The sequence below is a fragment of the Bos mutus genome, chromosome 5 (assembly GCF_027580195.1).
Source record: "Bos mutus isolate GX-2022 chromosome 5, NWIPB_WYAK_1.1, whole genome shotgun sequence".
Taxonomy (NCBI): Eukaryota; Metazoa; Chordata; class Mammalia; order Artiodactyla; family Bovidae; genus Bos; species Bos mutus.
The window spans coordinates 32,011,558-32,035,195 of NC_091621.1; the positions used below are offsets into that span (position 1 = coordinate 32,011,558).

A 23,638-nucleotide genomic window follows, 5' to 3' on the forward strand; every position below is an offset into this window, starting at 1 on the left:
GAATGGCCTTGTGGTTTTCTCCACTTCCTTAAATTTAAGCCTGAATTTTGCAGTATGGAGTGCATAATCTGAGCCACAGTCAGCTCCAGGTCTTGTTTTTGCTGACTGTATAGTGCTCTTTGTCTTTTGCTGCAAAGAACATAATCAGTCTGATTTCAGTATTGATCATCTGGTGATGTCCATGTGTAAAATTATCTCTAGTATTGTGGGAAAAGAAAGTTTGTTATGACCAACTTGTTCCCTTGACATAACCATATTAGCCCTTGCCCTGCTTCATTTTGTACTCCAAGGCCAACCTTGCCTGTTACTCTGGGTATCTCTTGACTTCCTACTTTTGCATTCCAATCCCCTATGCATGAAATGACATTATTATTATTATTTTTTATGGTGTTAGTTCTAGGAGGTCTTCTAGGTCTTCATAGAACCAGTCAGCTTCAAATTATTCAGCATCAGTGGTTGGGGTCATAGACTTGGATTACTGTGATGTTGAATGGCTTGCCTTGGAAATAAACAGAGATCATTCTGTCATTTTTGAGATTGCACTCAAGTACCACATTTTGGATTCTTATTGATTATGAGGCCTACTCCATTTCTTCTAAGGGATTCTTGCGTACAGTAGTAGATATCATGGTCACCTGAATTAAACTCACCCATTCCAGTCCATTTTAGTTCACTGATTCCTAAGATGTCGATGTTCAGTCTTGTCATTTCCTGCTTGATCGTACCCCATTTATTTTGATTCATGGTGCTAATATTCTAGGTTCCAATGCAATGTTTTTCTTTATAGCATCAAACTTTATTTTCCTCACCAAACACATCCCCTACTGAGTACCATTTCTGCTTTGGCCTAGATGCTTCATTCTTTCTGAAGCTATTCTTAGTTGCTCTCTGCTCTTCCCCGGTTTGGACATTTTCCAACTGAGGGGGCTCATCTTCCAGTGTCATATCTTTTTACTTTTTCATACTGTTCATGGGGTTCTCCAGGCATGAATACTGGAGTGGGTTGCCATTTTTTCCTCCAACGAATCATAAGCAATGTGGATTATTTCAATATAATGCTGATATAAGCACCCTGTATAAAAAGTAGGCAATCAGAACTAAGAAAACTCTTTTGATATTTCCTAGTTTATACATATATTTTCTTTTGCTGCTTTTTTCTTCCCTAAGCATTTGATTTTGAACATAATATTCTGGCAATTTAATTCTGTCAGATTTTGTATTGTAGCAGCAAACTTTTCATATAAAACAGAAAGCCATGAGTAGATTACCTAGAGCTTTAGTGAGCAACTTATGAAGTTTTAGGTGTAATATTAACCTTAAAATACTACAAAAATCTCATCAATTGCTTCTACTGTAGTGTTTAAAAATTATAAACCTAATGTAGAGTTTTATTATAGGGAAAATTAGCTAGGTGCTTTTTTCCCTGAATTCATTTGTTTTTATTTATGACTTTTAATGCTTAAACTTACCAAATCTTATAGTTTTATTTAATTTCACAGAAACTCCAGAAGACATTCATGATCTATAGTTATAATATTAATAGTTTACTAAAATGTCATCTTAGTACAGTAGTATTAATACAAGATCTGGCTAATATTAATAATAGTTTTTAATGAGAGTTTACTGTATTTGAGTCATGATACCAAGTATTTTTGTTCAATTTCTCATTAAATTTCAATAATCTCCTAATTTTTATTTCCCACAACACCCTCGCCGTCATATTTTACAGGGGAGGAGATGCAAACAGCTTAAATTATTTTTCCGATATTACAAAGGTCAAAAGAAAAAGAAATTTTCTGGTATGATGTAGAGAGAAATCAGTTGTTTTTCTTTTCCTTTTTATCTTTGAGAGTCAGAAAATATAATTTCACAGATATGAATCAGTAAGGCTCCTCCAGTGTTAATCTGAAATCAGGAGACAAAATTAGTTTTAGAAGTTTATTTTTTCATGTTAAAATTGTGTAAATGTGCCACAAATCATAAATTTTAAATAGATTTAGTCAAATAATCCCAAATATAGAGAAAATATTGATTATCAAGTTATTAAACCAGTGGTATCTTTCCAGCATTTTTGATAATGTAGATGTAGCTTTATCCTGTTGCTAGAATAAATTAGTAAAGGCCTATTTCCCAGATGAGCTACAGCATATAAAATTTTATATATTAATTTATTTTCCATTTAAAAATCATTATTAGTGGTTTAATCCTTAGCCCCTACTACTACTCTACCTCTTCTTTTCTGAGACTATGCCCATATCATATATAATAGGTGGAGATTTAGAAAGTATTCAAATAATAATTGATTTAGTTTCCTCAAAAATCTGTGACTTGGGGGCTCAGATCATATCACTTGGTTATCTATGCTGAGTAGATGAACTCAGTTCAGTTCAGTTCAGTCGCTCAGTCATGTCCGACCCTTTGCAACCCAATGAATTGCAGCACGCCAGGCCTCCCTGTCCATCACCATCTCCCGGAGTTCATGCAAACTCATGTCCATAGAGTCAGATATACCATCCAGCCATCTCATTCTCTGTCGTCCCTTCTCCTCCTGCCCCCAATCCCTCCCAGCATCAGAGTCTTTTCCAATGAGTCAACTCTTTGCATGAAGTGGCCAAAGTACTGGAGTTTCAGCTTTAGCATCATTCCTTCCAAAGAAATCCCAGGGCTGATCTCCTTCAGAATGGACTGGTTGGATCTCCTTGCAGTCCAAGGGACTCTCAAGAATCTTCTCCAACACCACAGTTGGAGTGCTGTGCTCAGTGCTCAGCTTTCTTCACAGTCCAACTCTCACATCCATACATGACCACTGGAAAAACCATAGCCTTGACTAGATGGACCTTTGTTGGCAAAGTAATGCTTTTCAATATGCTATCTAGGTTGGTCATAACTTTTCTTCCAAGGAGTAAGCATCTTTTAATTTCATGGCTGCAGTCACCATCTGCAGTGATTTTGGAGCCCAAAACAATAAAGTCTGACACTGTTTCCACTGTTTCCCCATCTATTTCCCATGAAGTGATGGGACCAGATGCCATGATCTTCATTTTCTGAATGTTGAGCTTTACTGCATAACCATAAATTAAATATTCAAGTTGTGCTATAGGTTCCTGGTCTGAATATAAAATATTCAGAATAAAATTTGACATTTCTGAATTTTAACAATCATAAGATTTTTAACAATCACAAGAATTTTAACAATCATAAGATTTATAATCATATATAAGATTTATAATCATATGTCCATTTACTGGTGACTGGAGAATCATAGCAATCTACTTAAAGTGAGGATGGCAGTCAGAAGAATCTCAAAAGTACTAGAATGTTTGTGGTAATCTTCTTTTGAAGATCTTTAAAAAAAAAGCCAAATTTAATGACCTACTGATCTTCATTTTCATGTAAGAATAAGCATTTAATTTTAAGGCACATCAACATACTTAAAAAAAACTGATTTTATAAATTCATCCAATAAGCATCACACCATAGTAAACATAAATCAGTTTAAAGTGTTTGCTTTTAGAACACTTTTAAGGGAATTAAGGATACTTTCTGTGGAGCAATTGCCTTGCACAGATTATAGGCTTGAAAGTCACATCCCATCTCTTTTACTGACATCAATGATTTAGAAGTTGAATAGCATTTGACAAATTGTGATGAATTCATAACTACATAATGATTTTTGTTTTTTAACCTTGTAGTGGTGAACCTCTCTTGATCAGAGATGAGAAAAATGGATCCCTAAATAAGAGTTTAGTCATCATTAACAAGTTTCTTGTTCCTTTCTAAATATAGCATGCCTCAACAAAAACATTTAAATAGATACTGAAAAGCAAAATGTAATATTCCCAGATATAACTAGGACATATCATTTTGAATATGTATTGCCTTTCCATGAACTATTTACAATAGATGGAAGGATTTCTTTTTTAGACATGAGAACCCATTTTACTTAGAATTTTGGCTTACAGTCTCAGTGTTCTAAATGTGCTTTCATTCTGGATAATACATAGTCCTTTTGAGTTGAATCAATATGCTTAGTGGGTTAATTTAATTTAGCCAAAGTTGTTCTATTTTTATTTTCTGCATTGTCTTCAGATATCAATTTGATATTTAAAAAAATCTTATGATTCTTGAATATGCTATGCTAAGTTGCTTCAGTCATGTCCGACTCTGTGCGCCCCATAGATGGCAGCCCACCAGGCTCCGCCGTCCCTGGGATTCTCCAGGCAAGAATATTGGAGTGGGTTGCCATTTTCTTCTCCAATGCATGAAAGAGAAAAATGAAAGTGAAGTCGCTCAGTCGTGTCCGACTCTTAGCGACCCCATGCATTGCAGCCTACCAGGCTCCTCCATCCATGGGATTTTCCAGGCAAGAGTACTGGAGTGGGGTGCCATTGCCTTCTTGAATAGGTAAGATTTATTTCAAAAAGAGACTGTGCAGAAGGGCACTTTCCTGCCATTGTCTTGTTCCCTGAGTGAAATATTTTTGATCTAGTGCTAGATCAAATACTTCCTTATATCAAGTACTTTTCACTGGCCTTTAGTTGTTTTTGTGTTTCTTTTTTTTTTTTTAACCTATTCCTTGAAAGGATTGAGCAAATTATTCTAAAACTCCTTTCATAAATTTAAATGACCTTCTCAGATGGATCAAAAGTATTTCATCTAGCCAGGTAGAAAGAGAAAGGCCAAGGTCTTCAGAAGAGAAATGATGAAGTATTTGACTTTATAACTTTGAGAGCACAAAGGAAGTAATATGCCAAGCTTACACTTTTTTCCATGCTTTGTAAATCTGTTTTCTTTTCTATGCAGTAAAAGCTTTCAAAGAGTTAAAATGCCCTGAGAAATGCCTAGCCAACCATTCCAATAAATGTTATTTTTAGAAGAAAAATTATGCAATCATGTTTTGTTGTTGTTGTTGTTCAGATTGACAGATCTTGACACAGAGCTAACATTTACTGAGCACTATTCTAAACATTTGACACATATTACCTCATTTGATACAGAACTCTATGAAGTGGGTGCCATTATTTTCCTCAATTTACAAATGAGGAAATGGAAGCACAAAATGTTAAGTTATATGTTTACAGTCACTTGGTAATAAGTAGCAAAGAGAGGATTAAAATCCAGAACATATTTTTCTAGATTCAATCGTAACGCTTTTGTGTTTTGACATTTAAGAAAGAAAATAAAGTTAAATTTAAATTAAATATTATTAACATAGTAGCATATAATTACAGAATTCAATTTCAAATTTTGATTTGTGTTAAAATTTATAATTTATTTAATTTTTCTATCAAAACTAAAAATAGCTCATTGACTAAATGGAATACTGATTCATATAATTTAAAAAAGTAGGTAGGTTACATAACAGTTTAACATCTTAAAATGCATTTTTCTTATCTCAAAAAGTTAAAATATCAGAATTTTACAATTATAGATTGTTTATACATTTTTTTGCTTATGTAATCACTTATTCTAAAACTGTATTAATCATAGAAAGAAAGTATGTGCATCAGGATGTTATTGAGAGCCAGTTGAGTGCAGTGGGAAGCAGAAACAGAAAAATAAGAACTAGAATCTCTTCTCTTCTACTTACTAGCTCTATGATCCTAGTTTCAGTCCTTCAAATATACTGAACATTAGTTTTCTCATTTTTTATGTAGGAAAAATAGAATATCTACATTGTAGGATGTGAGAGCAGCTTAGTGTAACACATAAGTACTCAATAAAGTAAAATTTATTACTAGTAACAGCTTTATAAAGAACAATAAATTATGTAAATCAACTTAGATTTTAGCAGAATAGTAATTTTTCATAATTAATCAAAAACATACTGCTTATTCAATTAAAACCAATTTTATGAATTTTTAACTTTTTTCAGAAATAAGATACTTTGTAAAATCTAAACTTTGTAGTATTAAATTTGTTGTTTATTAAAGAAAATGTTTTAAATACTTCTTAAGATTATCTTTCATAAATTTATATTAAGTAAAATTGAATTTTTGAAGGAAAATGGGAAAATAATAATTTATAAAAGATTTTATAAATTTTATAAAACTTTAAATGGTTCTTAGATGTAATAAAAAACTTAGTAGTAGCTGGGAAATTAATTATGTGATTTCATTTCAATTATTAAGTTTATTATGAGAAAAAAATGAAGTTAAAATAATAAAATAAACTATCAAATTGATCATGAGGTAAAAATAAATGGACAGAATCATTCTGAAAATTGTTAGGGTGGATTACTACTTTGTAACATACAGAGATATCAATATTTTGGTAAAGGAAGCTCTTTCTATTATCATTTATGTATTGGCAACAAAGAATCTGATATACAGTAATTCATAATAGCAAGTACTTTAGCATACATGTTCATTTGCAAGTAATGGAAAAATTAATTGAAATTGTAATAGTTAAGGATGTCAAAAATTAATGGGAACATAATTGCTTTATCTATCAGTTTTGGTAATTAAACCATGAATAAAAGTGAATGTGAATTCTTATTTATTGCTATTAGTAGAATCTTATCCATACTTTTTATTGTTGTATCAATAATTTAGACTTACCTCTTCCCAGGTTATTTTGTGGGGAAAGAGAGCTCTTCACAGTAGTCAAAATGGTATGGACTCCAATCTGAGGCTGGTTTAGAGAACTCTTATGGCCTTGATAAAATATGGGTCCTTGAGATCCACTTGAGTATGTTGCCTCCTTAGCCACACCAATTGCACAGAAAGGCCTGTAAATGTGTTTTCTCATTCAAATGCATAAATATTTGCGATGACTGCCGTGCCATCTGTGGTGTGTCACTGTGTTCCCCTTAGCGCTGTGTTGATCCCTACGTATTCAGATGTAGAGATTTTGGAGAAGATTGATTCTTCTCCATGTGATAATGTTGCTTTTAATGAAATGTGATTGCCTTCAGTTTGAATGAGTTCAAATTAGGATCACTGGCATTTCTTAAAGGCTGAAAAATCTATACTGGGGAATGGAATTGCCCTACATTCTCTTGAAGTATTGAGTTCTATCCTGCTACGTCATTATAATCCTGACAATCTCTGTGGACAATGGCATAACAGTCTTCCTATGTTATTCTTACATCCATCTCGCAACTCACTTTAATTCAAATGTCCAATTGTTGTGTTTGTTAGTGAGAAAAGATATCAAGATTTGAAGAGGTCTGTTGGTGGAGTCTGCTTGATATTGATTTGAAAATTCTTCCCAGCTAAAGCGTAACATTAATTCTGAGAATATTCACACAAACATTTTCTCAACCTACTTAATATATTTATACTACAACCACTTTTGTAAAGTAATTAGGGGAGATAGGCTGCTTTATTTTTATTTGACATTTTATTCTATAATTTCTAGTCTAATTTGTAGTATTTCCATTAATATGGTGAATGGGTAACAAAAAACTTATAAACTACAAAAGTAATGTATTATGCATAGAGGTAGCATCACATAAAAAGCTGTATGCATCACATACATACAGCTAGGTTCAGCGTGACTTAGATTTTATTCCTAGCTTTGTCATTGACCACTAGTGATCTTGAACAAATCACTTACTTTTTCTGAGCTCAATTCTTCATACATAGAATAGGTGTAATACTTTCACTTCATTGACTGATTCATTCATGTATTCTATTGACAAATATTTATCAAGCCCCTGTTATGTATCAGGGACTCATATCATTAGGAGTTTAAAGATGAATTATAATAGATGCGATCTGTGCGTTAATGAAACAATAGTCCAGTCAGAAAGATGGATGTCAGTCAAGTAATTAAAATGAATGAAAAGTAGCAATAATTTGCAAGAACTATGAAGTGCTTAAAATGGGGGTAGGATAGATAGAGAGGGGATTTGATCAAGTCAGGATGGTCAGGAATTGAAGAAAAGATGAGTTAGTTGAGAAATGACAATGAAGTTCTAATAAGGAGAAGAGAGAGGGAACTGTTTTCCAAGTAAAGAGAATGGCAAATAGAAAGAATGAAAGTATGACTAGATAAAGCTGCTAAGTCACTTCAGTTGTGTCTGACGCTGTGTGACCCCATAGATGGCAGCCCACCAGGCTCCCCCGAACCTGGGATCCTCCAGGCAAGAATACTGGAGTGGGTTGCCATTTCCTTCTCCAATGCATGAAAGTGAAAAGTGAAAGGGAAGTTGCTCAGTCGTGTCTGACTTTTCACGACCCCACGGACTGCAGCCTACCAAGCTCCTCAGTCCATGGGATTTTCCAGGCAAGAGTACTGGAGTGGGGTGCCATTGCCTTCTCCATGGCTCGATAGAGTGAGGATCAAATAGATTGTGTGAGAAGTATTTTCTTCTTTTTTAAGTTATAAACTTTTACAGTGATATAAACACACGTAATACATTTCCAGGGATTTTTTAAAATAGAAATTAAGATTGAAATTAAGATTTCAGATTGAAATCTTAAAAGCTGGAAATTAATAAAGGCATATATTTAGGCCCATAGACCACATCACAACAAACTCTTAAGAAATTTTTACCACATTTTCTGGTGATGGGAATGCGGATAAAATATACCTCTTCCTACAGGAGTTTCGGAGAAGGCGATGGCACCCTACTCCAATACTCTTGCCTGGAAAATCCCATGGACAGAGGAGCCTGGTAGGCTGCAGTCCGTGGGGTCGTGAAAAGTCGGACACGACTGAGCGACTTCACTTTCACTTTTTACTTTCCTGCATTGGAGAAAGAAATGGCAACCCACTCCAGTGTTCTTGCCTGGAGAATCCCAGGGACAGGGGAGCCTGGTGGGCTACCGTTTATGGGGTCCCACAGAGTCGGACATGACTGAAGCGACTTAGCAGAAGCAGCAGCAGCAGCAGCACAGGAGTTTACTGGTGACTTCAAATTTATCTCCATGAACCCACTATATCAAATCATAAAAATAAACCCTAAAAAAGTATTTCTCCTTCAATTTGCCCCAAACTCTTAGTAGAGAAATATTGAAGGTGCTGACAGTAAAAAATAAAATGAAGTCAAAGAAATCATAAACTGCAAAATCACCCTCTGCTTAGCAGAGAACTAACTTTTCATTGTTGATATCTATTTATTCCATTTACACTATATTTAGTAGACTTCAGCATATGCATATGTGTATAGCATACAAACACCCACACATACACATATACACACTTGCATTGAAAAGAGTGACATTATAATGTCACTATTTTAAAAAAGAAATAAAAATGTGTTACTAACTCTCAACACTGAGTATACTGAAAAGTGAAAGTGAAAAGTGAAGTCGCTCAGTCATGTCCCACTCTTTGTGACCCCATGGATTGCAGCCTAAGAGGCTCCTCTGTCCATGGGATTTTCCAGGCAAGAATACTGGATTGGGTTGCCATTTCCTTCTCCAGGAGATCTTCCCGACCCGGGGATCAAACCCGGGTCTCCCACACTGTAGGCAGACGCTTTACCGTCTGAGCCACCAGGGAAGCCACAAGCCACTAAATATATTGAAAACTAACAAGTGAGCAGTCTTTCTAATATTTTCCCTTGAGGTCAGAAAAATTCACGTCATTTCTCTTTTTCTTGTCAGGAACAACTCTGAGTTTCCTCAGTGAAACTTTTACCACAGGTTAGTCTATTAATTCCTGGTTTTATATGTGAAAAAATATCTGACAGTGGAAATCATTAGTACCTTTGTGTTTTTAAGAAAGAAATTATATGTTTGGCTTTTGAAAAAATATTTTTAACAATAGTTTACTGGGCTTTTCCTACTGTTTTTAAACTAAACAAAACCCCTGAACTTGACTCATTTTTAATATGTCTATATTAACTGGCTATAATATGGCCTTCAGTTTATTGCTGATATTAATATAGCATATATAACTATTAAGTTATATCAAGCCTCAAATTAAAAAAATAGGATGAGAGAAAACATGGAGATCTCATGATACATTTTTCTTATTAGGTATTTTAAATATAAAAGTAGCAATTAACTATTTCATGATGATTTTCATCATTGTTACTGTCATCTCTAAGTGACAATGTGATTAGGGCATAAGGTTCTGTTTATTTGAAAGCAGTCTTTTGAGATAAATGTATAAAGACCTCATATGATACAATTTAAGATGCAGATGACATGACTTAGTTAAAAAAATATGGTAAGGACTAAACCAAAATCTTTGCAGGAAAACAATAATGGAAGGGAAATCTTAGGGTATCTGTGCAGAGTCACTGGATTCATGATTCTATTTTCTACAGTAGGAATTGATTGAATAGTTAAATCACCCACTGGTATTAAAGGCCGAGTAAACATGAGATGAGACGTTCTCTTTATGTTTTTCTCAGGTGTTACAAGAACTCCAGCTCCCATCACCTCCACAGCTGGAAGTGTGGGCACCACAGGACTAGTGGGCTCCACCTTCACCAGTTCTGGGCGCATATCAGGTAAATCAAGTTCAGGACAATATATACCAGCATGGCTAAACAACTGGTTTCAGGCAATATTGCTCAGAACAATATTTTACAAAATAAAAGTATCTGACTTATGTGTTATATCAGCTTTGGGTGTTTTTTGTATGTAATTAAAATGTAGGCTCTTTAATTTTTGCACAAATTGCAGTCTTATTGTATATCATGTTACAATTATATACACCTTGAGAATTGACAGCATGCAGTTTTTTCGCAAGTTTTTGCCTTTTCTTTACCTTTATCAGGGTCAACTGGAGTGTCAGTAAGTACAATCACAGAAACTGAAGATGGAAGCACAGGTGACGCAGGCTTCAGAGTAGGTGAGACAAAGAATTGAGTCCTTAGCTTCTTTCCACAGCAGTCCTTCATTTTGCATCAGGAACAACTGTAATCTGAGTATATTAGATAACAGAGATGTGGCATCCGCAGTAAGTTATCTGGGTGACTTTGAGAAAAATATTAGTGACATATTTCTATGGCACATTAAAACTTCTGAATGATGCTAGAATATGTAATATGTAATTTAATCCACATCAACACCATGGGAGTTAGGGGTCTTTTTTCCCACGAGAAAGAAAATAATGGAAGTTCTTAAAACTGGCAGAGGCAGGATTAAAAGCCGAACCCTTAGCCTCCTTTGTCTATGGCTGCACAATTCTGCATTCTGTGCCTAAAGAGCGAACATCCGAGAGAATTCAGTGAGCCTACAATTGTCCTTGTGCATCGCTGACTAAATTTCAACTACTGTTGGTCTCAGAATAAAATATTATTGATGATTTTGATTAAAAACAAACAAGCTCAAGTTCACTCCATCCCTTATGCAGTCAGTGAATGAGTTTAAGTACCATTTTAATTTCCTCTTTGCATCACATTTGCCTTTGCTTTTGCTCAGATGTCAAACATTTTCTATCTAGTCTTCATGTTCATCCACCTCACTCACCTTTCTCTAACACAGTGGTGCTCAAAGTGCAGTTTCCAGACCAACAGCATTCACATCTCCTAGGAACACTTTTGAAACACAAAATTTGGGGGCACGCTTGCCTAGAATCAGCAGCTCTTAGCGTTGAGCCAGGCAAACAATTGATACTTGTCAATGTTGAGAATGTTCCCACTCTTCCCAACTTCCTTCCCAATTTACACTTTAGTCAGTACCATACCAGAATGAACTTATAAAACTTCAGCTGTCATCACATCATTGTCCTACTTAAAATCTTTTCATTTTTCAGATTTCTTTTGGGATAAATCAAAACCATTATATACCATTAAAAGACATTTCTTTAATGTATGCATAGAACTTCTCTTTATACATTTATTAACTAATCCGTGGCCTGACTTCATTTTTCCTTCATTTGTTTTCCTTTGGAAAATTTCTCAATTTAAAATTTATGTCTTAAATATTTTTTGGAATAAGATATTGCTTACACAAACATAAATTTTTTGAAAGATACAAGCTATAGTAGCACAAGTTAAAAAATGACTTAATTCCAATTAGATCAGTGAATTGACTTAAATTTTAGGGTGATGACTATTGAGTGTATATTTTCTAGAATTTGAATTGGAATTATGTACTGGAGAAGGCAATGGCACCCCACTCCAGTACTCTTGCCTGGAAAATCCCATGGACGGAGGAGCCTGGTGGGCTGCTGTCTATGGGGTCACACAGAGTCGGACACGACTGAAGCGACTTAGCAGCAGTAGCAGCAGCAGTGATAATGACAAGTAAGTCAGCTATCTCCTTTGGTTATCAGACAGTGAGTACAGCAGTCTTGAGCACGGTTTCTCCAAGTCTGGTTTGTAAGTGGGTGCAATCCAGAATTCTTTGTTACTAGTCCATACTGTGAGAAAAACTGAAACAGAATATGAGTATTTAAAAACACGGCAATTTGACACAGCAATTTTATTTTTGTTGGATAAAAGCTTATGTTTTCTATGGTTTTATTTTTTTAATTTATCTACTTTCATGGCACTTTTCCAAAATTTTACAGTAGACTGAAACATTTACAGAAGTTTTCTTTTACCACAGATTTTCTGAGAAGCACAGGGTGGAGTATGAACTTAGGTATAGTTTTACCTGGTGACGATGTCTGTGGAGTGGGACTAGTAATGTAAATTGCCTCAGAGGACTTTTATAGGGTTAAATGAGTTGATTTATGTCTAGAGTATTTTTTAAATCACTATTTTTTTAACCAGGAGGAACAGAAGGTCCTACTGCACCAGTAAGAGGTGAGGAAGATGGCACACCTGGGCAACCAAGCACAGGAGTGACAAGCTCAGGAGAAGCAGGCAAGTCAGGATGTGAACCTTAGCCTCTGCTACATAGTACTGAACGCATTACAGATTGAACAAAAGATTAAACTCTACATGGCGTCATCGACTCAATGGACATGAGTTCAAACTCTGGGAGATAGTGAAGGAGAGGGAGGCCAGGTGTGCTGCAGTCCATGGGGTCGTAAAGAGTTGGACATGACTTAGCAAGTGAACAACTGAACAACTGATATAAGACCATCTAGCCATAGAAATCATAGGAATCATTTGAAGATTTCTTTTTTATGATAAACTTTGATTTTGTCATGTTAGAGAGGAGTGAAATGTAGAGTTCTGCAACAAAGGAAGTAATGCTTCTTCCTTGTTGTGTCAGGGACCCCAAGAACTTCAGAAAGCTTCACAACCACCCCTGGGAGCAAGAGCACAAATGCAGACTCAGCTGTCCCAGACACAACCCCTGGAGGCCAACCAGGTACGGAAATGGGCAACATTGACAGTCATCTGAGGCATCTTCTTACTGACCTTAAGGAAGTCACCAGCACTTCTGAGTTATTCCTTACTAGTAAATGCCCATCGGAGAAGGCAATGGCACCCTACTCCAGTACTCTTGCCTGGAAAACCCCATGGACGGAGGAGCCTGGTAGGCTGCAGTCCGTGGGGTTGCTAAGTTGGACACAACTGAGCAACTTCACTTTCACTTTTCACTTTCATGCACTGGAGAAGGAAATGGCAACCCACTCCAGTGTTCTTGCCTGGAGAATCCCAGGGACGGGGGAGCCTGGTGGGCTGCAGTCCATGGGGTCGCACAGAGTCAGACACGACTGAAGCAACTTAGCAGCAGCAGCAGCAGCAGTAAATGCACATATTCATGACCTTGTTATTTCTACATTTATGGAATTAATGCCAGTGATTCTCTAGTATCAATTCAAAGGTGATCTAAAGCAAAGTATGTTGTATTTCAAGTTCTAAGACTCCTGCCTTATGGATTCTAAGGCTGTGAATGTGAAGTTGGGTTAAGGTCATAGTTTTCAACCTTGGCTACACATTAAAATTGACTAGAAATATTTTTGAAAATACATACCGAAGAGCCTTTTACAGAGAAATTAAATCAGAACTCTGAGAGGAAGTGCCCAGGCATGAGTGATTTTTTTAAGTAAGAGGGAGGGGACATATGTACACCTATGGCTGATTCATGTTGATGTTTGGCAGAAACCAACATAATTCTGTAAAGCAATTATCCTTCAGTTAAGAAACAAATAAATTTAAAATAAAAAAAAAAGACTTTGCAGTTTGTTCAAATGTATGACATGGGCTGAGACTCTCTGGGCTAGTCTATTTGTATATTTAACAAGCAACCCAGGTGATTCTTATGATCAATTTTTGGAAGAGTGAATTGGAAATGTGTAAGTGTGACAGGTATTTTCAAAAAATATTTCTTTAATTTATTTGGCTGCACCCAGTTTTAGTTACGGCATGTGAGCTAGTTGTAGCATGCAGAATCTTTTAGTTGTGACATGTGGACTCTTAGTTGCAGCATGTAGGATCTAGTTCCCCAATCAGGGATCGAATCCAGGGCCCCTGTGTTGAGAACATGGAGTCTTAGCCAATGGACCACCAGGGCAGTCCCAGTATTTTGAAAGCAGTTAAACTCTGTTCTGTTGAACTAAAGACATTTATATATATAATTTGATATACATTGTTTATTTTGAAAGAGACTACCAGATCATCAGCTGGTCAAACAACTGGAGAACGAAGCAGTGAAGTGACAGCATCTGAAGGTAAGTTAGGTGAGTAGAGGATATCATAACTTTTGTCAAAAGGGACATTCTTTTTTTCAGAATACTACAGATTTTGCTTAGTATTACTTATTAATATACCATCCAAGAAAAGATCGAGAATGGGATAAGCATGAATAATGTTTTTCATGAAGAAGGTTTTCTTCCTAGTTTCTCCAAGTCTTCCCTTCAAACTTGTTACAGTACAGGATTGTCACATTAATATATGCATGGGTGCTAAGTTGCTTCAGTCATGTCTGACGCTGTTCAATGCTATGGGCTATAGCTCACCAGGCTTCTCTGCCCATGGGAATCTCCACGAAAGAATACTGGAATGGGTTGCCATGACCTTGTCCAGGGAATCTTCCCAACCTAGGGATCAAATTCACATCTCTTAAGTCTCCTGCATTGGCAGGCAAGTTCTTTACCGCTAATGCCATCTGGGAAGCACAATAATATATGGCTAGTGGCTAAATCACTTCAGTCGTGTCCGACTCTTTGTGACCCCAAAGACGGCAGCCCACCAGGCTCCCCAGTCTCTGGGATTCTCCAGACAAGAACACTGGAGTAGGTTGCCATTTCCTTCTCCTATGCATGAAAGTGAAAAGTGAAAGGGAAGTCGCTCAGTCGTGTCCGACTCTTCATGACCCCATGGACTGCAGCCTACCAGGCTCCTCTGTCCATGGTATTTTCCAGGCAAGAGTACTAGAGTGAGGTGCCATCGCCTTCTCCAACAATAATATATATATACTCTCCCAATTCTGTTTATCAGGCGTAATAGTAGAATTTGTTGGAACTACCACTCGAACTGGCAGTGGCATCACAGCTAAATCATCTTTCTCTAGTTCCAGCCCAGCTGGTAGTTCAGAGGCAAGGGGCAGGACACCTGGACACTTTGGTGGTGCTCCATCAAGAGCTTAGCCTAGACTCTTAGCTGATTCCTTCCTCAGAAGGGGTTTATGTGAATTGAGTAATGGCTTTGGCTTTAAATTTTAGGACAAATGAATGGGTAGTTAGAGCATTTTCATCACAACCATTTATGTAGGGTAGAGTTGACAGATAAAATAAAGGGTGCCGTTTAAATTTGAATTTCACATAAATAAGAAAATTTTTTGGCGTAAGTATGCCCCATGCAAAAATTTGGATGTGACTGTTCTTTATCTGGAATTCAAGTGCAACTGGGAGTCCTGTATTTTGATATCCTTAATCTAGCAACCCCAGTGTCCAATGAGAACATCATTCTTTTCAATTAGGAACAACTGGAGGTGAAAATGCTGCCACCACTGGAGCTGCTCGTGATAACACTTCTGGAGCAACAGGTACTGAAAGAACTTAACCAGAATAAAACCAGACAATATAAATGTGATTTCTTTACTTAAAATTTGGTCAGACACAAGTTTTCCTGGGAAATTTAATTATTATTATTTGTGTGATCTCAAAACTGAAGGAGATCAGAAATAAATTGAGCTATTTATTTGTGTGTGTCCACATCATACTGGGTGCCCTAGAGAACCAGGAGGGGAATAGAGTAAGATATTTATTCCCTTAGAACTTGACTTTTGAGATGGAGAAATGGATATTTATATATACACAAAGGCAAAATCATGCATGATGGAAGATAATCTAAATCAAGGAAATGTTCAATGACAAGTGTTGAAGTGGGAGCTCAAGAGGACCTAGTAAGAGAGCTGATTAGTTGGGGTTGAAGACAACAGAATTATTCTATTTTGGAAAGAATATGATATTATGATCAGTACACTATGACTGTGTGGACTGAAAAAAAGACATACAACCTAAAAGTTGTGAGTTATGTTTTATTTGGGGACCTTATTGTGGACTATAACCTGTAAGACAGCCTCTCATATAACTGAGAAACTCTTAAAAAGAGGTAAGGGGGAGCTAGGATACATAGGAGTTTTTGCTGAAAAAAATACATATAGTACATCAAAAGATTACTGCTGATCATAAAAAAAAAAGCCAGACATCTTAAGTAATGATTTTAGTACTTTTCTATGTATGGGAAAATTCAAGAGTCTAGCCTCATTGAAATAATTCCTTAGGTCGTACCTCTTTTTATCCAGGGCCACTATCCTGTTTCTCTTCATCTTGAATTGCCCGCAGGGTGCTCTGCCCATGGGAGAGGCTGCTGTGGCTGATGGCATGGGCAAGCAACATTCTTTGTTTACTGAAATGGCAGGAAACATTCTTTACCTATAACTATATCTATATACTTTAATGAGCAAAGACTCAAAACATAAGTAAGCGGAATGAAATTTTAAGGATATTTTCAATTTCAGGGAAATAAATAGCATCATAATTCAGGTGTTGAAGATACGGAATTGAAAACAAAATCTTTCCCCAACTCAGAGACTCTCTCCACAAAGGTAGAAGAGAAAGAAAACAATTTTATTATTGAATAAGCATAAAACCAGAATGTGATACAAATTATAGTCAATTTACTAAAGGTTTTTAAAGACAGAAAGAAATCTCACCAAGCTGATACAATCTGTTACCTTCCTGTTCTCAAGAAAAATAACTAGTTCTTAAGTAAAAATAAGCGAACTTGACAGCATCATTTTTTACACATGTTCATCCTGAATTCACCTGGCAGGTGGGTGCCATCTGGTTAATTAATAATTGGTTTTATACAATGGAAAAATAAACTTTTATTTTGATGATAGAAGGAAATTTTTTATCTAGAGGGGAAAGGAGCACTGTCTCCTGAAATGTTTACTTTTCAGAGAGATAGCACCAAAGTCGTTGAGAAAGACATTTCTGGGTCATTAAGCTGACTGCTGCTGCTGCTGCTGAGTCGCTTCAGTCATGTCTGACTCTGTGCGGCCCCATAGACAGCAGCCCACCAGGCTCTTCCGTCCCTGGGACTCTCCAGGCAAGAATACTGGAGCAGGTTGCCATAGAGGCTTATTTAGTTTTTTAAAAGATTTACATGCATTTCAAAGACACTGGAAAGAACTTACCTCTACAAATATTCTAAAGTAAATACTCTAAGAAAAGAAAAGGGGAAGTCTCTTCCCTTATTTTCAGTAAACAGAATTAAGCCTAATATTAAAAATTTTTATTTTTGCTTACACAGGCCATCCTCATAAAAGGATAAGTTTTATATTTTAATTAACTAGCTTTTCTCTCCCATTATAAAATTAATCCATGCCGAGGGTATTGCCTGGAGCAACCTTCAGAGCTGTAAGTGGTAATTCCTCTGAAGAACCAGGCACTAGAGCCACAAGTCATGGGAAGTCAGGCAAATCTGGACCTGATGTTTTCAGCAGTTCACAACAACACCTCCCTCATCAGTGTGTAAAATGGACTAAGGGCCTGATCCTTAATTTGCTTTGATGCTTTTAGAATAGATTCATGGGGTCTCGAGGAGTCGGACATGACTGAGTGACTGAACTGAACTGAACTAAACTCAAGGAACCTATGGAAAAGAAATTTAAAGAGGAAAATGGTGGCTGTATATATTAGAATCTACACATACCTCTGGCCACCAACCAGAAATATCAACAGAGTCCACATCTAGAATGTTTAGGGGGAACAGAGAAGACTGAAATCTCAAGAATGGGAAAGATGGCTTTATGACTCAGAGGAACCAAGATTCAGATCAGGTCATCAGAAGAAAGGGAAGTATAGAGAGGCTTTTAATAATGGTAGAATATAAATAGCATCAACGAGGATTCACCTCCAGAAGGAAAGGTCCTCACCTTGATTAGAGAATACTGAGAGATCTGGACCTGGCAAGTCAGAGCATTTGTGAATGCTGGGTTAAAAGAAGAGTGGAGAGTTCACGGAATGAGTACTGGCAGTCTTGGGAAGTTATTCAACTGCTTGTAAAGGAGGAGGCATATTGAAAGGCTAAGGAATCCTGGGAACCTAAATGTTAGAAAAAAAAGAAAAAAGTACTTAAATCTCAGGGTCTCTAGAAAACAGGATAATAATTAAAAATTAGAAGACAAAGGAAAGGCTCCACTTACAAAAGAATCTTCCCTTCAGTGTAACAAGAGCAAGCCCTTGATCTGAGAAATCTGATGAGCCTCACAAAGGCCTCTCTGCCCTCAATGCATAGGATCTCCGGCTATTGCTGTTTTAGAAAAATACAATGCAAAAACTATGAGAAAAATTAAATTCCAATATCTATATAAAACTATTCTTTTCTATACATTTTCAGAAATTTTCAGCAATAGCAAGAAAATTCTAAAAACTTAGTCATAAAGCAGAGGGATACTAAAATGTTATTGAACTCAGCCTTGCAAGCTTCTCAAAAGCCTACACTTGACAGGCAAGTGTTGGTAGAAAGGAAAGTTTGCTTTAACCAGAAGACCTGCAATCTGGGAAGAAGATGGGCTCATGTCCCAGAACCAACTCCAAAGGTGCTACTCAGCCATGAGTTTTTAACAGGAAAAGGCAGAAACAATCTCAGTGAATTCTTGAGGCAAAATGTTGGGTTCTGCATCATTTCCACTGTGTCCAGGCTCACTGACTCCTCATGATCTTTCTTCAGATGTTCTCTTGGTTACATGGTCTGCCTGAAGAATTGCTAAGGGGGAAGTTTAGGATAGACAGATAATCACTCTTTAACTGCTTAATTCTTCATTTCTCCTTCTTTCAGTCTAGGGAAAGAAGAAACAGGTTAGGCAAGGCATTGTGTGCATTTAGTAGAGCTTAATTAGGAGTTAGGTTAAATGTTGCTTAGTGATCTCATTTCTACAGGGTTTGAGGGGAAACAAAAATGAGCAACAGGAAAGGGACAAAGTTGTTGCTTACAAATCCCCACTGTCAGAAATCATTCTATTTTAATTGGATTAGGGGTGAAGGTACATCTGTAACTTCTTCATGTTGACATATGGCACTATATTCTTAAAGTGGAAGATGTTGACATGGACCTGTAACATCTCTTTGCTGATAATTTTAGATGCCTGCTTATATATGCAAGCAGAAGAAAACATAATTTTTTAAATGTAAATTCATTTACTTTAATTGGAGACTAATTTTACAATATTGCATTGGTTTTGCCATACAGCAACATAAATCCGCCACGGGTTGATGCTCACAAAGATATAGATTATTATGTGCAATAATTCTCATCCCATTTTCTTGAGGCTAGTGCTTGGAACTGTGCTAGTCATAGATGGAGAAGATTATGTCATGGCTACAGTCTGGTCATCATGAAGTTAGCTTTCCCCCTCTGGTGGTAGTTATAGTTATGTCCAGAACAGCTCAGGAATGTGTAGCAGACACTGAAAGATTCTGTGACTCTATTTTCCTAATCATTAACTGCTTGAACGTGCTCTTTTGTGATTCTGGAAGGCCTGGGAGATTTCAGCTTTCCTACAAACAAAAGACAGGGGACGTACAGGGACTTTTGTACTTGAGGGGGCCCTTTGGATTCTGCTTGATTTCAAAAACATAACATTAATACAATTTAAAATTAAAAAACAACTGAAGATATAAAGAGACATCAAAATTAGAAATTAAGAAAACTCAGGGTAAAAATAGATAAATAGTAGGAGGATGTTAAATTGAAACTGAAGGAGAGATATTGAAAAAAAAGAAAGAAAAATTATTTCAAAAGTAAAGGCCAAATAACAAGGTACCTAACAGAGAATAAATAAGACTGGAAATATGGCAAAGGGATTAGAGGTAGAATTGGAAAAATCACCTCCCTAAAAAATTTCAGGAAAAGGTAAAGAAGATTGGAGTAGGACATAATTATAGGAAATAGACAAAATATCATATATATGTATATATAAAATTACAGTTTCTAGAGAAGAAAAAGCAATGAAATCAAACTAATACTTAGAATTATAAATCAAATCATGTTTCCTGTAATTAAAAAAATTCAAATCTACATGTTGAAATGATTACCTTATACCTGGAATAATCAATTCTGTGGCTTTAGAAAAATGTTAGACTTGAAAGAAAAAGAATTTTTCTAGATGTTGAAGAAAAAGACAACTATTAACAAGTAAAGAAAATTAGATTAGCATTAGACTTAAGAGTAGAGTAGCATTTAGATACACAAAGACAGAGAATGTGGGCCAAGGGTTTCATAGCCAGTTAAATGTAATTCAAGTATTAAAGCTATAGGAATATAAAAAAATACAGGGAATTATGTAGCCATGAGCCCTTCATAATAAAATCACTGGAGGAGTGTTAAGCAGCAAAAAGATGCTTTGAAGACAAACTAAAAGATTGCATTTTTAACTGTAACATTAACACTATGACAAAAGTTGAAAGAAAGGTAGAAGAAAAATGTTACATATTTGACCAAATAAAAATGCCCAAATAAAGTATAAATAACCAAGAAAAAACTAAGCATTAATAAAGAAAATAGTATTTACTTAAATTGGAAAGTACAGAAGAGAAAGAGAAGGAGGAGAAAATAAATGATGTTAATTTTATTTATTGGTGCTCACAGGGAATAACCAATAGGCACTACCTGAAAGAAAATTCAGAGGATGCTAATGGGATTATATAAAAATAGCACTATAAAATATAACCTTTCTGACTATCAAAAGAGAAATAAATAAGCAGAAAGAAAGAGTAACTAAAGAGTTTACATAGCAAAAACAAATGGCTTGAAATTAGAATCCAAACGCATATTAAAATAATGTTTAATATTTTCTGTTAATTTTTAATGAAAGCGTTTCTAATAGCTCTAAAAGAAATAAAAGCTACTAGTTTTCTACATAGAGGCTAAAAAATGTATTTTATAAATATTCAGTAACCATTTCTGAAGTGAAAAATCCAAAAATAAATAACTTTCCCAAGCAGTGTCCACATACTCCTAGAATCAATATCATGTAATTGAGTGAATGAATCACTTAACCTCTATTACTTTAGACTTCCCTGGTGGTTCAGACGGTAAAGCATCTACCTACAATGTGGGAAACCCGGGTTCAATCCTTGGGTTAGGAAGATCCTCTGGAGAAGGAAATGGCAACCCATTACCCAGTACCCAATTCCAGTACTGCTGCCTGGAAAATCCTATGGATGGAGGAGCATGGTAGGCTACAGTCCATGGGGTCACAAAGAGTAAGACAAGACTAAGCGACTTCACTTTCACTTTCTATTACTTTAGTTTTCTTATCTGTAAAAACTGAGCAATGTAATCTATTGAGTGGGATTGTGTTGAGGATCAAAATGAAATAATGAATAAATGTATGCCAAAGCACATTTTTTGAAAAGTAAAAAAAGGTAAATATTATTAATAAAATGAAAAGTAGGCCCTTCTGTAATCTACTTGAAGTTAAATTGGAATTGGTTATCTCACTGTTGTTGTTCAGTCACTCAGTTGTGTCTGACCTCTGTGACCCCATGGACTGGGGCTTCTCCATCTTCAGCTGCAAAGAATATAATCAGACTGATTACAGTATTGACTATGTTGTGATGTCCATGTCTAGAGTAGTCTCCTGTGTTGTTGGAAAAGGGTGTTTGCTGTGACCAGTGCATTCTCTGGGCAAAGCTCTGTTAGTCTTTGCTCTGCTTCATTTTGTACTCCAAAGCCAAACTTGCCTGTTACTCCAATTATCTCTTGACTTCCTTCTTTTTCATTCCAGTCTTTTTCTTGGGGATGGTCTTGATCACTGCCTCCTGTAAATGTCATGAACCTCTGTTCATAGTTCTTCAGGCAATCTGTCTATCAGATCTAATCTCTTGAATCTATTTGTTACCTCCACTGTATAATCATAAGGGATATGATTTAGGTCATACCTAAATGGTCTAGTGGTTTTCCCTACTTTCTTCAATTTAAGTCTGAATTTGGCAATAAGGAATTCATGATGAGAGCCACAGTCAGCTCCTGGTCTTGTTTTTGCTGACTGTATAGAGCTTCTCCATCTTTGGCTCAAAGAATAGAATCAATCTGATTTTGGTATTGACCATCTGGTGAAGTCCATTTGTAGAGTAGTCTCTCCTGTTGGAACAGAGTGTTTTCTATGACCAGTACTTTCTCTTGGCAAACCTCAGTTAGCCTTTGCCCTGATTCATTTTGTACTCTAAGGCCAAACTTGCCTGTTACTCCAGGTATCTCTTGACTTCTTACTTTTGCTTTTCAGTCCCCTATGATGTGAAGGACATCTATTTTTGGTGTTAGTTCTAGAAGGTCTTGTAGGCCTTCATAGAACCATTTACCTTCAGCTTCTTCGACATTACTGTTTGGGGCATAGACCTGAATTACTGTAATACTGAATTTTTTGCCTTGGAAATGATCAGAGAGCATTCTGTTGTTTTTGAGATTGCACCCAAGTATGGGCATTTTGGACTCTTTTGTTGACCACGAGGGATACTGTATCTCTTCTAAGTGATTCTTGCCACAGTAGTAGATATAATGGTCATCTGAATTAAATTTGTCCATTCCAGTCCATTTTAGTCCACTGATTCCTAAAATGTTGATGTTAACTCTGGCCTTCTCCTATTTGACCACTTCTAATTTATTCATTCAAATTTATTCTAATTTGATTCATGGACCTAACATTCCAGGTTTCTATGCAATATTGCTCTTTACAGCATTGCAATTTACTTTCACCACTAGACATACCCACAGCTGGGCATTGTTTCCACTTTGGCTCAGCCTCTTCATTCCTTCTGGAGCTATTTCTCTACTCTTCTCCAGTAGTTTATTGGGCACCTTCCCACCTGGGGAGTTCATCTTTCAGTGTCATATCCTTTTGCCTTTTCATACTATTCATGGGGTTCTCAGGGCAAGAATACTAAAGTAGTTTGCCATTCCTTTCCTTGAAAGTGAAAGTGAAAGTGAAGTCACTCAGTCATGTCTGACTCTTTGTGACCCCATGGATTGTAGCCTATCAGGCTCCTCCGTCCATGGGATTTTCCAGGCAAGAGTGCTGCAGTGGGTTGCCATTTCCTTTAGTGGACCATATTTTGTCAGAACTCTCCACCATGAACCGTCTTGGGTGGCCCTACATGGCACGGCTCATAGTTTCATTGAGTTAGACAACGCTGTGATCCATTTGATCAGTTTGGTTAGTTTTCTGTGACTGTGGTTTTCATTTTGTCTTCCCTCTGATGGATGAGGATAAGAGGCTTATGGAAGCTTCCTGATGGGAAGGACTGGCTCTAGGGAAAACTGGGTCTTGCTCTGGTGGGTGGGGCCATGCTCAGAAATTTTTAATCCAATTTTCTGGTC

General features: G+C 36.3%; 1 protein-coding gene across 1 annotated transcript in view; it reads left to right on the plus strand.

Moving 5' to 3' along the window:
* LOC138987871 (mucin-19-like) overlaps positions 1–15,811 on the plus strand; it is a 72,794-nt gene extending 56,983 nt beyond the window's left edge. Inside the window, 5 exon segments of the mRNA XM_070370108.1 lie at positions 10,313–10,411; positions 10,681–10,755; positions 12,626–12,718; positions 14,413–14,478; positions 15,729–15,811. Of these exon segments, the coding sequence (XP_070226209.1) occupies positions 10,313–10,411; positions 10,681–10,755; positions 12,626–12,718; positions 14,413–14,478; positions 15,729–15,811 (416 nt within the window).
* The last annotated feature ends 7,827 nt before the right edge of the window (positions 15,812–23,638 follow it).